Below are 14,996 nucleotides of genomic sequence, written 5' to 3'. Positions count from 1 at the left end.
TGCCTGGAACAGTTTAGGCTGCAGGATGCTTAGCACTCAATTAACTTTTCTCAAGGCCAAGAAAATGGCTAAGTCATTAAAATGCTTGTAGTGCAAACATGAGGACCTGAGTTTGGATCCCCAGCACACATGTGAGAAAGTCAACCCTAAAGGCACATGTCGACAACCCCAGTGCTGGGCAGGCTCTCTGGGGCTCGCTGGATAACTGGTCTGGCTGAATTGGTGAACTCCAGGTTCAGTGGAGATCCCATCTCTTAAACTAAGGCAAAAAGTGATTGAGGAAGAAACCCAACATTCACCTGGGGCCTCCTTGAGCATAGCACATGTGTACCTACCAACACATATGAACATGCATGCCCACCACACTCATACGTGAACTTTTCCTGCCAGGTGTGGCACTGCATGTCTGTAATCCTAGCACTCAGGAGGATGAGACAGGAGGATCATGAGCTGAGTTTAGCTGGTCTACGAAGTTAGACACTTCCCCAAAACAACAAAAACAAAAACAGGGCTGGAGAGATGACTTAGCGGCTAAGGGCTTGCCTGTGAAGCCTAAGGACCCCGGTTCGAGGCTCAGTTACCCAGGTCCCATGGTAGCCAGATGCGCAAGGGGGTGCACGCGTCTGTAGTTCGTTTGCAGTAGCTGGAAGCCCTGGCATACCCATTCTCTCTCTCTCCCTCTATCTGTCTTTCTCTCTGTGTCTGTCACTCTCAAATAAGTAAGTAAAAAATATTAAAACAAAAACAAAAACAGCAGAATTTCCCAGCACTTCCTGAGGTGGACAGCTCTCAGGCAGCTTGTAACTACGATATCCTCCAAAGCTCACAGGACTGTGGAAAAGAGCTTCTTTGGTGAAGACACCCATTCACTAGGGCACACACACACACACACACACACTCTATAATAGATGTATGTGTATTTATATTTTAAAATTTTCAGTACCTCATATTACTGGTATAGATTACCATCAAAAGTCCAAAAGTCAAGATGGCAGAGACAGGGTGACTTCTGGTTACGAAGACATGGCATCACTCACCTCCAATACGAACAGAAGACTAACTCACTAACAAGGTAAAACACTTCCACTTTCTGTGAGCACAGTCTATTCCTACCCTCAACCTTCTTTCTCCCACGTCAGAACACACTAGGGCCCTAGGCAGAACTGACATAGAGCCAGAACATTCTTCTGAGGACAAAGCTGACCCCTCCCGTTTTGAGGAAGGGGTCTTGAGCCTGCCTCTGCAGAAAAAATATGACAAGGCAGAGTCTCAGATTTATCTAAAAAATTTTTTTTAAACTGTCATGTACTTGAATTTGCTTAAGGTTAGTTTCTCTAGTCTTTTACCAAATTATTTTTTCATTCTGTAAAACTTTTTCCCTTTTTTAGTAACAAAGTCAAAGACATAAGAAAGTCATCCTTGTTAAACACTTTTCAGAAATAGAATATTTTTTTTTTCCTATTTCAACATTCTTTATGTGCTTATTAACACTTTGTAAAATCATGGGTCAGGAAGAGGTGAACCTTTCAAGATAGCCCTAACACATTCTCAACATTTCCCAAGTCACAGTCCTATAGTATCCAAATTATACTTGAGAAATCTCAAACTTCCCTCTAAAATATCTAGTATCAGATTCCTAAGATATACCAGAATCACACTGCTAAAATATTTGGTATCATACAATGACTAAATGATAAGCATGAGCACTTAAAATAAAGATTGTTCATCTAACTATAAATTTTTATTAAACTATCATGTATAAATAATTCCTGGGTGATAAAAATAGGAAAAGCAAGATCCAAAATCAAATTCTAGCAAAAATGCTGATTCTACCTTTATATAAGCTTCAGCCCTAAAGAAAAATTAAAAAAGAAATTAAAATTAGAAACATTTCCATCTGGGACATTCTTACTTTGCTCTCTGCCTGTAGAAAACTACTTTCCATAAAAATATTCTAGAAAAACAACTTAGATCCATTACTAATGCAACGTCAAAGTATGCCGTTTGTATTGCCACCTGTATCCACACATGAAGGGGTAAGGAGGCAACAAGTATTCTTGGGAATTTACCAAACTGCACTGAAGAAATGATGTTGAACATTATGAGGGAATGTGATGAAGAACCCTTGTGGGCTATATGGTTTCTTCACGGAAATAAGACAAATGTGTGAATGACTTTGTAAGGCAATGTAGGCCATTAAATCAAGAGTCCGAAGAGTTTAAAGTGATTGCTGGGACATGAGGGATCCTTTATGTATAGTGTCATTGCAGCTATATAAGCCCATTAGAAAAGTGATGGTTATAAGTTCCAAGGGATGAGAGGTAGTATTATAAAGGGATTAAGTTAAATATATATTAATAGGGGGGCTGGAGAGATTGCTTAGTGGTTAAGGTGTTTGTCTGTGAAGCCAAAAGACCCAGGTTCAATTCCCCAGGACTCATATAAGCCAGATGCACAAGGGGCACATGCATCTGGAGTTCGTTTGCAGTTGCTAGAGGCCCTGGCATGCCATTCTCTCTCTGTCTCCCTTCTCTCTATCTCTCTCTGCTTGCAAATAAATAAAATAAAGAGTTCCAGGTATCCATGACCTCACAGTGCCTGATACTACCTACACAAGACCATCATAATAGGAAGAGAAGATCAACACATCAAAATAAAACAGAGATTATTTGACATGGGGAGAAGATATGATGGAGAGTGAAGTTTCAAAGGGGAAAGTGGGGGGAGGGAGGGAATTACCATGGGTTATTGCCTACAATTATATGTTGTCAATAAAAATAAGTAAATTATGGGCTGGAGAGATGGCTTAGCGGTTAAGCGCTTGCCTGTGAAGCCTAAGGACCCCGGCTCGAGGCTCAGTTCCCCAGGTCCCACGTTAGCCAGATGCACAAGGGGGCGCATGCGTGTGGAGTTCGTTTGCAGTGGTTGGAAGCCCTGGCGCGCCCATTCTCTCTCTCTCCCTCTATCTGCCTCTTTCTCCCTGTGTCTGTCGCTCTCAAATAAATAAATAAAAAATGAACAAAAAAAAATTAAAAAAAAATAAGTAAATTAAAAAAAGTTACAGGGGCTAAGAGAAAATGTTACAAAGGTAGCAAAGTTAAAAAGAAAAAAAAAAGAATAATATATATAGAAGAGCCAAGAATCATGTGGTAAAGCCTTAAATATACAAAGGAGGGTAGTAAAAGAATGGTCTACTTATTTTCAGAAGAGAAAGTAACACATCCAGATATCCCCACTCAACAGTTTGGCCTTCCTTAGTTTAGCATTGAATTGCTGGCCCTGCAGTCTTTCAGGTGGGGTCCTGTGGTCATATTAAACTGTGGATCAGGGTCAAGGGAGAAATGCCCAAGGAAAGGAAACCAGCTCCCAGGAGAAAAGAGAGAAAGGGGTGGGGTTGGCGTACAGCTGAGTGACAGAGCACTGGCCAGCATGCACAAGGCCCCGCATCACTCCCAGCGTCCCTCTCCACCCAAGTGGGAGCCAGTATGTGCCACGTACTGAGAGTATTTCATTTAATCCTATCAGCATGTGATGTGCTATTTAATCCTAGCAATAGAAGCATAATACATTGCCACAGATAAGAAAACCACAGCAACTCAGCAAATGCTGGGCTCAGACACAAAAAGCACACTGATGGAAAATTCCTTATGTTTAGGGGCTAGGGAGCTGAAAAGTAAATTGTGAGAAAACTGTAGGATCCAGGATCCAGGTGAGTGTTCATGTAGTAAAAGTAACTTATGAAGAGCCTGAAAGTTAAATAGTAAGAAAAGTCAGATCTGAGAATGGTGTAGACATGAAGGAAATTCAGCAACATAAGAACAGTCATAAGGGCTAGAGAGATTGTGTAGCAGTTAAGGCACTTGCCTTCAAAGCCAAAAGACCCAGGTACAGTACCCCAGGACCCACGTAAGCCAGATGCACAAGGGGGCACACACATCTGAAGTTTGTTTGCAGTGGATGAAGGCCCTGGTGTGCCCATTCTCTCCTCCCTCTCCCTCTCCCTCTCCCTCTCCCTCTCCCTCTCCCTCTCCCTCTCCCTCTCCCTCTCCCTCTCCCTCTCCCTCTCTCAAGAGAACAGTCATAAATTAGACTTAAGAGGGAATGTAAATACATTCAATCCAGGAGGAAAACATGAATGAGTCAGATGTTAAGAAGCCATACAAGAGGAGGAGGAGCTGGGACATGTCAATAATGGGACAGGACAACCGGGCAGCACGACGTGACCATGGATGTAGGTTCTCAAAGTCCAGGTCAGCATGTATGAGGAGGGTTGGACTCAGAAGGAAAATTATGTTCTGATATTGAAGTCACTGAGGTTTAAAACAAATAAGGAGGGCTAGAGAGATAGCTTAGCAGTTAAGGCACTTATCTGCAAAGCCCCAGGTGCCCAGCAAAGCCAGATGCCCAAGGCGATACATGTGGTGTTCATTGCATTGGCTAAAGGTCTTGGAGTGTCCATTCTCTCTAATATAAATAAATAATAATAAAAGTACAAATAAGCAACCCAAACACTAACTGACACCAAACAGAAGCTACAACACTATAAAGAGATGACTGGTGTGTCCAAGATGAAACTTAAGTGTATTCACATGAAACCAGCATTAGCTGCTATTCTTAGCCAGAAACTAGGGAAAAAATGTAATTACCTGGAATTCAGTGAAAATAATAGGAATTGTCTTTATTGCCTGAATCACACCCATTTATGCTCCTATTTTAAAGTCTCAGTGACGATATTATTTTAAACGTTGAGACAATGGCCACTGTCTCTGGCTTCCAGCGTGCTTCCTCAGCCACACAGGAGGTATGCAGGTGCAGGCAGAGGCCACCACGAAGCTTCCTCACCCACAAGAGGAGTGAGGCAGGTGCAGGCCACCACCGGCGTTCATAGTTTCCACAACCTCATAAACACAGTTTAATGAATAATCCCTAAAACCTCTTTCCCTACAAACAAATGGCAAAGTGGAACTGAGAACTTAATATATAGATTCTAAGTATTGACTAAAGCTGAACTGTTTTATTTCCAATAACTTTTAACCATTTTTAAAGTTACATATGGTTTTGATGTATTTAAAACTAAGGTTATCTAGAATGAATTTTCTACACAGAGCATGATTATAGAAATGCAGTACCCAATGTAATGCTTCCTTTTGTGACATGCACATAGCAAGGTCAAACAGCTTCAATTTCTAACAAATATTCTTGGATAACAATGGACAATGAAAGGTAAAGGGATGGACCAAGGTCAAGTGTACAGTCCATGTAACTTTCCACTCACATGGAAAATTACATTTGGCTTGGTTCCATTTTTCTAACTTTCATGCAATTTTGAAAACTATCCTTCTCCTAAGCATTATCTTCAGTCCTTTCTGGTTAAAGCTTGATTTTGTATTTCTATTTAATTCCCCCGAACCTTTAACTAATTAAATCAATTCAGAAAATAATTCTAATTTTACAGATAGATTTAACTGTTCAAATAAATGTGAAAATATTACATTTTAAGAGTGGTCATTTCTTATAAATCAAAGCATAAGCTTAAAGTGGTAAGAAGCAAAAGGGAGAGCTTCCCTTGCAAACCTAGCAGGAGAGACAACCGTTCCTCTAGGAAAGGCTCTTTAAAACATCAAATAAATAACAAGAGATGAGATAGTTACAAAACTTAAGTGTTCATTGACTGGGTTAGTAGAATTCATGACTTTGATATTTAAACACTGGCAGACTTTAATAACTTTTTAGTATTTAATTTTAAAAAATTACAAGTGAATGTTAAATTAAGTATTTTACCAAAGGGGGAAAAAAGCACCAAAGTATCACAAGGTATGTCACAGAGAGTTTCACCAGTGGAGGAGAAAAGGGAGGTGCTGATATTTCAGGCCACACAGCATACCTGCCAGGAACAGTAGTAGATTTGATGATGTCCCCAGGGAGGACCACCGAGAGTTCGATGTCTTTATCGATCATGTTTTCATTCTGTTCCGTGATGACAGCAGTTGGTTCTACAGGATCCTCCATGGAAGACATATTTGTGCATCTGTTCTCGGCAGGAGGAAGCGGTGCCTTGGCCTTTGGTTTCCTCCTAAAATTGAAAGAAAATATTTTAAAAGTAGCTTTCCAAAATGATCCCAACTTTCATACAAACTTGAAACTTACGTTTAGATGATCCCCATCCAAAAAAATTAAAAAAAACAACAACACCAAAATGCTAATTGTTAAGTTTGCTAGGGACTACAGAAACTAAACACCTCTTTTCCTTTCCCAATGAGCATTTTGTTTTAAACACTACACCGACATGATTTGGTAACAGACACTGAAATACAAATGGCCAATAAACATGAAATGCAAGTTAAAGCTACACAGAGTTTCCATTTTACCCTTTGTCAGAATGGCATTCATGAAAACAAATAACAGCAAATGCTCATGAAGATGTGGATAAAAGGGAAGCCCTTGACACTGCTGCTATGAAGGCAAACTAACCCAGCCACTACGGAAATTCCTCAAAAAAACCAAAACAGTCTACCATATAACCAAAGTCTTGGATATTACCCGAAGGACTCATTAATCAAGACCTTGCATAAATAACTGCTTACTGATATTTATTGTTGCAATATTAACTTTTTGAAAAAAATTTCTGTGTGTTGGGGGAGGGAGAGGATGGACAGGTAAAGGCCTCTTGCAGCTGTAAATGAACTCTAGACACATGCCATAGTAGGGAGCCAAACCTGGACCAACATGCTTAGCAAGCAAGCATCTTTATTACAAGAAAACATTTTTTAATTGTTTTAAATTTTTATTTATTTGTAAGCAGAAAGCAAGAGAGATAGAAGAGAGACAGAGAGAGAGAGAATGGGCACAGCAGGGCCTGTAGCCATTGCAAGCAAACTCCAGACACATGTGTTCCTGTGCATCTGGCTTACATGAGTCCTGGGGAATCAAACCCAGGTCCTTTGGCTTCACAGGCAAGGGCCTTAACCACTAAGCCATCTCTCCAGCCCACAAGCAAGCATTTTTAACCACTGAACATTTCCCCAGCCTGTGAAGCTTGATTCACAATAGCCACATTATGGAACCAACTTAGATGTACATCAACAGAGAAACAAATGAAGAAAATGTGTTATATACCCACAGTGGAATTTTATGCTGCTATAAAGAAAAAATGAAATTATGCCATTTGTAAGAAAATAGATGTAAGTGTAAGAAAGATAAATATCACTATGATTTTCCTCATTTGTGGAAACTAGAGTTTATATAAATGCATAAAATCATGTGCGCATGCATGTATGTGTGTATGGCATAAGAGCAGATGCAAAGCTGTCTAAGGGATGAAAGAGATGGCCAGAAAAAAGAAAGGGGGGGTAAAGGGGGAATCATGGTTCAAGTACATTACACACTTGTATGAAAATATCCTTCTAAAACATAATATAATGTACAATGAATACAATAAGGAAAAGTTGATTTGCCTCCAGTCAGTACTAGCAAATTAAGAGTATTATGTATCTCCTTTGATCAGATAAATTATAAAAACTCACTCACTTCCAGAGCTCTTATTTTATTTAAGCTTTTATTTTATGTAAGCTTTCCTGCATGAACATCTTGCATACTGCTCATACTGCCCTCAGGTTGTACTCTTACGCCCCTCTCCATACCCCACTCCCCTACGGACCCTCCTAAGTAGGGTTATCAGTATTCATTGTGGGTTCATGACTGCAGCTTCACAGTTTTTCATTTTATTTCTTTCTCACTATCTGATTTAGACTCTAGCTTAATCTACCCTCAGGACAGCCAAACACACACCACACCACACTTTTTATATTCTATAATAATGCAAAGAAGGAAAAAATGATTCCCTAAATGTGCCATTTTTCTTTCCTATTTTTTTTCTCCTGGTTACCAGTTTCATTATTTTGCCTGTGTTTCTAACTTCCTGAAAGAAAGCAAACAATTTGTGGTAGTTTGAGTGTATGTCCCCGTAGACTCGGGTGTTTTGTTAAGCTTGTAATTTGAGTGTCCAGCCACCTGGCTGGAGGAGGTGTCCCCGGGAGTGGAACCTGGGATCCAGCCCAAAGGCATGTTTGGGGATGGATCTGAATTCCAGCCTAAAGGTGTGCTGAGCAATGTGTACACTGGTAGGTTTGTGTGTGCTAATGCTGATGTGTTGCTTGCTGTTTTTCTCTCTGCTTAGATATATGGAAGTGAGCAGGTTCTTCTGCCATTGATGCAACTTCCCTTGGATTTGTAAGCTGAATATGAACCCCTTCCTCCTATACACCACGTCTGCTTTGGATGTTCATCCTAGCAACATGGAATGGACTACAACACAAGTATGCTATAAATGGTTCTATTTCCCACTGCACTTAGCAACAAACAATGAACTTTGATTGGTTCACTGTGATGGTTAATATTCATGGCCAACTTCATTGCACTTAGAATTAATCACCTAGTAGGCATGGGTATATCTGTAGGCCAGCATTTTCATAGAAGTTTAACAAAGGAGGAAAAGGGAGAAACCTCCCTGAATGTGGGTGGCATCATTGTGAGGGCTGAAATTATTAAAAAAAAAAAAAAAAAAAAAAAAAAAAGCTAATGGATTATCAGCATTTGCCTCCCTTCTTCCTGAAAGCAAATGTAATAAAACCAGCTGCCTGAAGCTCTTGCCTCCCATGTCTTCCTCACTGTGAGAGACTCCGCCTTCAAAGTGAGTACAAAAAGAAAACAAACCTTCCTTCCTTCCCCTCCCTCCCTCGCCCTGTTGAAAGAGGAAAATGTGAAAAGTAACTATGAGTAATGTCATATTTGTATTTTTGTTTGCAATTTAAATGAAATTAGTTTAAAAGTTTTGAAAATATTATCTTTAAAAAACAACTTTGGGGCTGGAGAGATGGCTTAGCAGTTCATCGCTTGCCTGTGAAGCCTAAGGACCCGGGTTCAAGGCTTGATTCCCCAGGACCCATGTTAGCCAGATGCACAAGGGGGAGCACACATCTGGAGTTCGTTTACAGTGGCTGGAGGCCCTGGTGTACCCATTCTCTCTCTCTCTCTCTCTCTCTCTCTCTCCTTCTTCCTCTCTCTGCCTGTCGCTCTCTAATAAATAAATAAAGATAACATAAAATAAATAAAAATAAAAATAAACAACTTTGAAAGAAGGAATTGTACTTCCTCTAAGGAAAAACAAATTTAGATCTTACCTCCTCATTTCCTAAAAATAACATAAAAACCACACAAAGTACATGTAGTATACACTTACTATTTTCAAATTATGCCACTTACAAGTTAAGCATCTTTGTGTATTAGTTATTATAAAAGAGCAGAAACATTTCTGTGTACATTGTTATTAAAATATTGAGCCTTTAATTTTTAGTAGCAAAATCAGATACATATTATATTTTAGAAGAATGGCTTCCTTCATAATCATGACAAAAGTAAGGGTTTTTTAGATTTATTTATTTATTTACTAGAGACAGAGAGGGGAGAGGGGAGAGAACAGAGGGGGGGGGGCATGCCAGGGCCTCCAGCCACTGCAAACGAACTCAACTCATTCACCAACATGTGCATCTGGCTTACAAAGAACCTGGAGAATCGAACCTGGGACCTTAGGCTTTGCAGGCTTGCTCCTTAACTGCTAAGTCATCTCTCCAACCCAAAAGTAATTTTTTAAAGCTGATGCATCATTCATTCATATATATATATATATATATATATATATATATATATATATACACATACACATTTACCAGCTGGACATGGTGGTGCAGGTCTTTAATCTTAGCACTCAGGAGGCAGAGACAGGAGTAGTGCCTTGAGTTTGAGGCCAGCTTGGAACTACAGAGTGAGTTCTAAGTCATCCTGTACCAGAGTGAGACCCTGCCTCTAAAAAACAAACAAACAAAAAATTACTACCTTGTAACAGACAATAGTAAATCCAGCTAAACACTGGGGATGTAAAGATAACTCAAGTCCTAATCTCAAAGGATTTGAGGCCTGAAAGACTAAGAGACACATAAAAAATTACCAGAACGTTTGACAACTCACCTACGGTGCACCGTGGAACAGCAGAGGGCTATAGGAAGCAAGCCTAACTTTCTGGGTACCAGAAATGTTTTACAGATAGGAAACATAAGGTGGGCTTAGACGAAGAAATTGAAATATACAGGAAAATATAAGAAATAATTGACATTTCAGAGGAAAGCACACAAATACATTTTTAAAAAGACAATACTTCTCAGAATTGAATAGTGTAGTGAAGTTTCACAAAGAAGGGAGAGGCGGCTAAAAACCAGCGAATCAAGTGCAAAACTTCTCCATGAGAATTCCATGAGGTGGCTTACTAGAAAGATAATATTCTAAGGTCAAAAGTCTACACACGGGCTGGAGAGATGGCTTAGCGGTTAAGCGCTTGCCTGTGAAGCCTAAGGACCCCGGTTCGAGGCTCGGTTCCCCAGGTCCCACGTTAGCCAGATGCACAAGGGGGCGCACGCGTCTGGAGTTCGTTTGCAGAGGCTGGAAGCCCTGGCGCGCCCATTCTCTCTCCCTCCCTCTATCTGTCTTTCTCTCTGTGTCTGTCGCTCTCAAATAAATAAATAAAAAATTTATAAAAGAAAAAAGTCTACACACACATAAGCAAAAACCTATCAGAAAGCATGATAAAGGAAACATTCCTTTCATAGCAGTAACAAAAATAAACTTTGAAAGACCCCAAGTTTTCCCACCTTTGTAAATCTATTTCAGCTTTCCTCTCTTAAAAACATACTTCCAATGCCTAACACTTCTTTCAACTCTGTCTTATTAACAGACTCAGAGCCCACCTCGCTCATCTCCGTGTGGTGCTTGCCTTGGTCTTCTCCTGGACTCTCGTCCTCATCCTCCACACCCTGTACTGGCTCCGTTTCAAAGTGAGGAAGTCTAATTCCCTGAAGAAGTCTTCTCTGTTTACTACACATGCCAGTAAGTTCTGACTCACAGGTTGGACATTTTACTATCTTATGTCTTAATGTGTTTTGTGTTTCTGATGAAAAGCTGTCTCTAATTTCTAACTTAAGTCTATTAAAAAAAAATGAAATACAGAACAAACCATTGGTTTGTGAATAATGTTCTTTACAGATACTTCAACTATAAATACCTTAATGTCTCTTATTGGTACTCTTATTAGTGAAGTATTTGTCATACCTTCCAGACTAAAATGTGGAAAGTAGCCATGATTGAGTTTAAAATTCTCTCAGGAGAAACCAACAATCCAACAGGGAAGAGATACAAGAGACAGAAAGCAAAAACAGAAGGGTCAAAAGAAGGGTATGAAGCAGAAGCACACTCTCAAAGCTTCAGACTAGAAGAGGTGGCTGGAAGGAGCTGTGAGGGTAAAGACAGATCAAAGTGTGCTTCTCAGAGGAGACACAAATGACTGGTTTTGAAGACAAAGTGGAATTAGATAGGCAGAGCCTGTTGGGCCAGTACAAAACTTATAGGTTCTAAGTGTAATCCATTCACAACCTTGAAGCATGTTTGTCTCGTTTGCTTACTCCACAGTCTACTCTGGGGAAAGGAATGTCAGAAGGAGGCCTAGATTTGCCTGAAATCACCTGTCTATTGAGCTCTCAGTACCACAAAATCTCATGGTCATTTCTAGTGCAGCCTACCATGTGTATTTCAAACTTTACATGACCCAATCTGTTTATTCTCCTCCCCCATCACCATTCTTACAAAAACTTCTTCCTATACAAACAATGCCAACTAACCACTTGGTTAACTCAAGCAACATTCTTAGTCATGGTTTGACTCATCTCAGTCCCCTGCTTCCTATTTCCAATCCATTACCAAATCCTCTGCCACCACCTGGATCACTAAGCCACCATCTCATACCTAGACTGCTCCAACAGCCTTCTGACTGTTTTCTGCTACCTGTCTTCCTGGACCCCAAAATCCTTTCTCCTCTGTAGTGGGCAGAGGGATTTTCTAGCATGTGAATCTCTGGTCCTTCACTGACATTACAAATTCCTTTCTTTGAGTGTCAACTTGATTTGGGAGAGAGGTCAATTATGAGACATGTCTCTGCTGGGCCTGTGGTGGCATTTCCAGGTGGCATTAACTGAGGGGAAGTCCGCCCCTGGAGTGAACAGTACTTTACAGCAGCAGCCCAGTTTTAAAGAGATTGAAAAGAAAAAAGAAAAAACAGTGTAGCTTGCCTGCCTGCCTGCTGGTGAGAGCCCCTATCACATAGAAAATGCTATGCAGTTAGGGGTGAAATGAAGAGTTCTTTTCTTGACTAAAAGCAGTATATATATATATATACACACACACACACATACATACACACACACATATATGTATATATGTATATATATATGTATGTATGTGTGTGTGTGTGTGTGTGTGTGTGTGTGTATAATGAGGATGTGAGCATGATCACTACCCTAGAAACCTGAAGAACGCAAGGTGCCTAACACCTAGCAGGGCACTGGACTGACCAGCTCAGCCCCCACTCAGTAAATTCCCTCCAAAGATCCCAATCAGTCACCAAGTTCTTTTCTCCTTACTGGAGACCCCTCCTGCTATGCAGGGGCTCTGCCTCTTTTTCTTCTCTTAAACTCTATAATAAAATATTTCTCAACTCCACCCTCTATGACCTGTGGAATTCATTCACAAGACAAAAACCTGGAGGCTACTGGTTCAGTGGAAGTTTGTGTAACTGTGAATGTCTGGTGCTCTAACTCTTTAGTCAAATCCCAACCAAGAGCTGCAAATGGCTCCAACACTCTCAAGGACATTCTAAATCCCCACATACCACCATTGCTGCAGGTGCTGGTGCCATCTGCTGCCATCAGAACCCAGATCCCCTGGCCTTCCGACATGGACTGAAGACCAATGGCTCTCCAGGAATCCTCCAGGCCTCCTGGGCCAGGGACTGCTGAGACATCCACCCCAACAGTTAGTAGGCTGTCAGCCTCTCCAGCCTTTAGACAACCATTGTTCAATTGTTCATTGTTCCTATCATGTAAGTCAATCTAAAAGATCCCTCTGATAGTATATATTCATTCTACTGGTTCTGTTCCTTTAGAGAACCCTGGCTAATACAGCCTGTAAGGCCCCACAGAGTTATCCTTACAGTTTCAAGCACTAGTCATGCACTGAAAACTCCTTAGAAATGCAAACTATCCGTTCCTACCCCAAAGTGATACAATCAGAATCGGAGCTTTTCAGCTCATGCTTGAAAATCCTCCCAGTGACTCTGAGGCAGGCTGACGCGACCCAACTGCTGAGCTAGCCCCTGGCAACCTGAGCTCTCTCGTTACTTCAAGTTTCCATCTCATGTGTCATGCATGCTGGTATTTTTCCCTTAAAGCAGATCTAGTCCTTTCACATCTGAAGAACTTGCTCAGCATTTTCCTCACACCCAATGCTCCTAGCCACAGGACTTTGAATTGCCTATTCGTTAAGCTGATTCTGCTTTGAACAAATAATTCCCTCCTTGCTGAGGTGTTCCCTGACTACACAGAAGAGAGGCCACCCTCCATTCCCACCCAAGGCAGCCCACCCTCCACAACACGGTTTCTTCCCCATCATGCCTCATGAGCCAGGGAAACAACACACTGTAGTGGGAAACAAAAATCCTTGAAGTGTTCTACCTTCCCATGGTGTTAGCCTTCTTCATCCAAAATGCAGGTAGGTTCTGAACTAGATGTGTGGAGGACCTGCAACCTCTGACATTCAAAGATTTAAGCGTAATCTTGTTTGCATACTGAAAACAGGCAACCAATAGCTGGTCAGACACACTAGCTCAGCTAATGTGTAAGCAACACTTGCTGGAAAGCATGCACAGACAGTACCTCACTCCTATCTCTGGGAAGTTCTGCCTTTGCTAAGATAGTTTTGGTTCCAGCCAGGAAAGGATCTCCTCTGAGGCTCACAGGGAATGAAAGCCTGAAAAGGGTTCCATTTCCAAGTGTCTTTCTCTCGCTTGGCAAACATGCTAGGAAAAAGTGATGAGCAAAACAACAAACTAAAAATAAAATTTTCTGAACATCCTCTGGGGTGGGGTTCCCACACTCAATTAGGTTACATTTCAGTGTCTGGAATACCCAGTCCCTACCACAAGCCATTTACCACTTCAGAGTCTGAATCCCATCACCCCAGCACTTAGGCCTGACCAGCAACAGGTAGCTACAGTAATGGGCCATCCTCCATTACCCAAAGGGTAGAATCCAGGAGCTCCTCACAGATTTCATAAGTCTGTAGGTGCCTGAGTTGTAATATTAAGTGGAATTTTTGTATTTGTATATAACTTGTGCACAACCTCACATATACCTTTACTTATTTCTAGATTACTTAATACCAAAACAATGCAAATGCCATATAAACAATTGCTACATTGTATTATTTAAAGAATAAGGAGGAAAAAGTCTCTACATGCTCAGTATAGATGCAAGGTCTTAGTGGAGAAACCTGTGTATGCAGGAAAGTACGCCCTATGTTTCTGACATCTTTAGTCTTTTTCCCCAGTATGCACATAAAAAAATAAACAGACAATTTGCTTAATCACTTCACTGCTCTTTCCAAATATGGCTCTGACCTCCTTCCTTTGGAGCCAGACATCTAAGGCTTTGCTGTGCAGTATGAGAGCTGTGTACACACAAAGCAACTGAAATATGACCAGTGGGCCCGAGAGATTACATGCTTGCTGTATTTAATTTTAATTTGTCTTTAAATATTTATCACTGAGATTTAATTATTAAAAATACACAGACATATTGGTAACAACTTGAGTATACATGTCAAGTACATGACATATATGTCAACTAGAAATGCTATTGTATCAAATCACACATCAATGGGGCTGGGGAGATAGCTTTGTGGCTAAAGGTGCTTGCTTGCAAAGCCCAATGATGCAGATTCAAGTTCCCAGTACCTATGAAAGCCAGTGAACTATGTGCCATATGCATCTGAAGATTTTTTTTTTTTGCAGTGCCAAAAATACCTGGCATGCTGTTCTTCCTCTTTCTCGCTCTCCCCTC

The 14,996-nt window shown here is 40.8% G+C and overlaps 1 protein-coding gene across 5 annotated transcripts in view; it reads right to left on the bottom strand.

Annotated features, from left to right (window-relative positions):
• Positions 1 to 14,996, bottom strand: part of Cobll1 (cordon-bleu WH2 repeat protein like 1) — a 176,333-nt gene that overhangs the window by 62,043 nt on the left and 99,294 nt on the right. For all 5 annotated transcript variants that reach the window (XM_045147262.1, XM_045147258.1, XM_045147259.1 and 2 more), the window contains exon 2: positions 5,885 to 6,073. In XM_045147262.1, coding sequence (XP_045003197.1) covers positions 5,885 to 6,073 — 189 coding nt within the window. The remainder of the gene's footprint in view (positions 1 to 5,884; positions 6,074 to 14,996) is intronic.

This window comes from Jaculus jaculus, chromosome 4, assembly GCF_020740685.1.
Source record: "Jaculus jaculus isolate mJacJac1 chromosome 4, mJacJac1.mat.Y.cur, whole genome shotgun sequence".
NCBI classification, from domain to species: Eukaryota; Metazoa; Chordata; class Mammalia; order Rodentia; family Dipodidae; genus Jaculus; species Jaculus jaculus.
The sequence above is the reverse complement of the archived record's forward strand: the minus strand, read 5'-3'. Positions and strand labels throughout refer to the sequence as shown.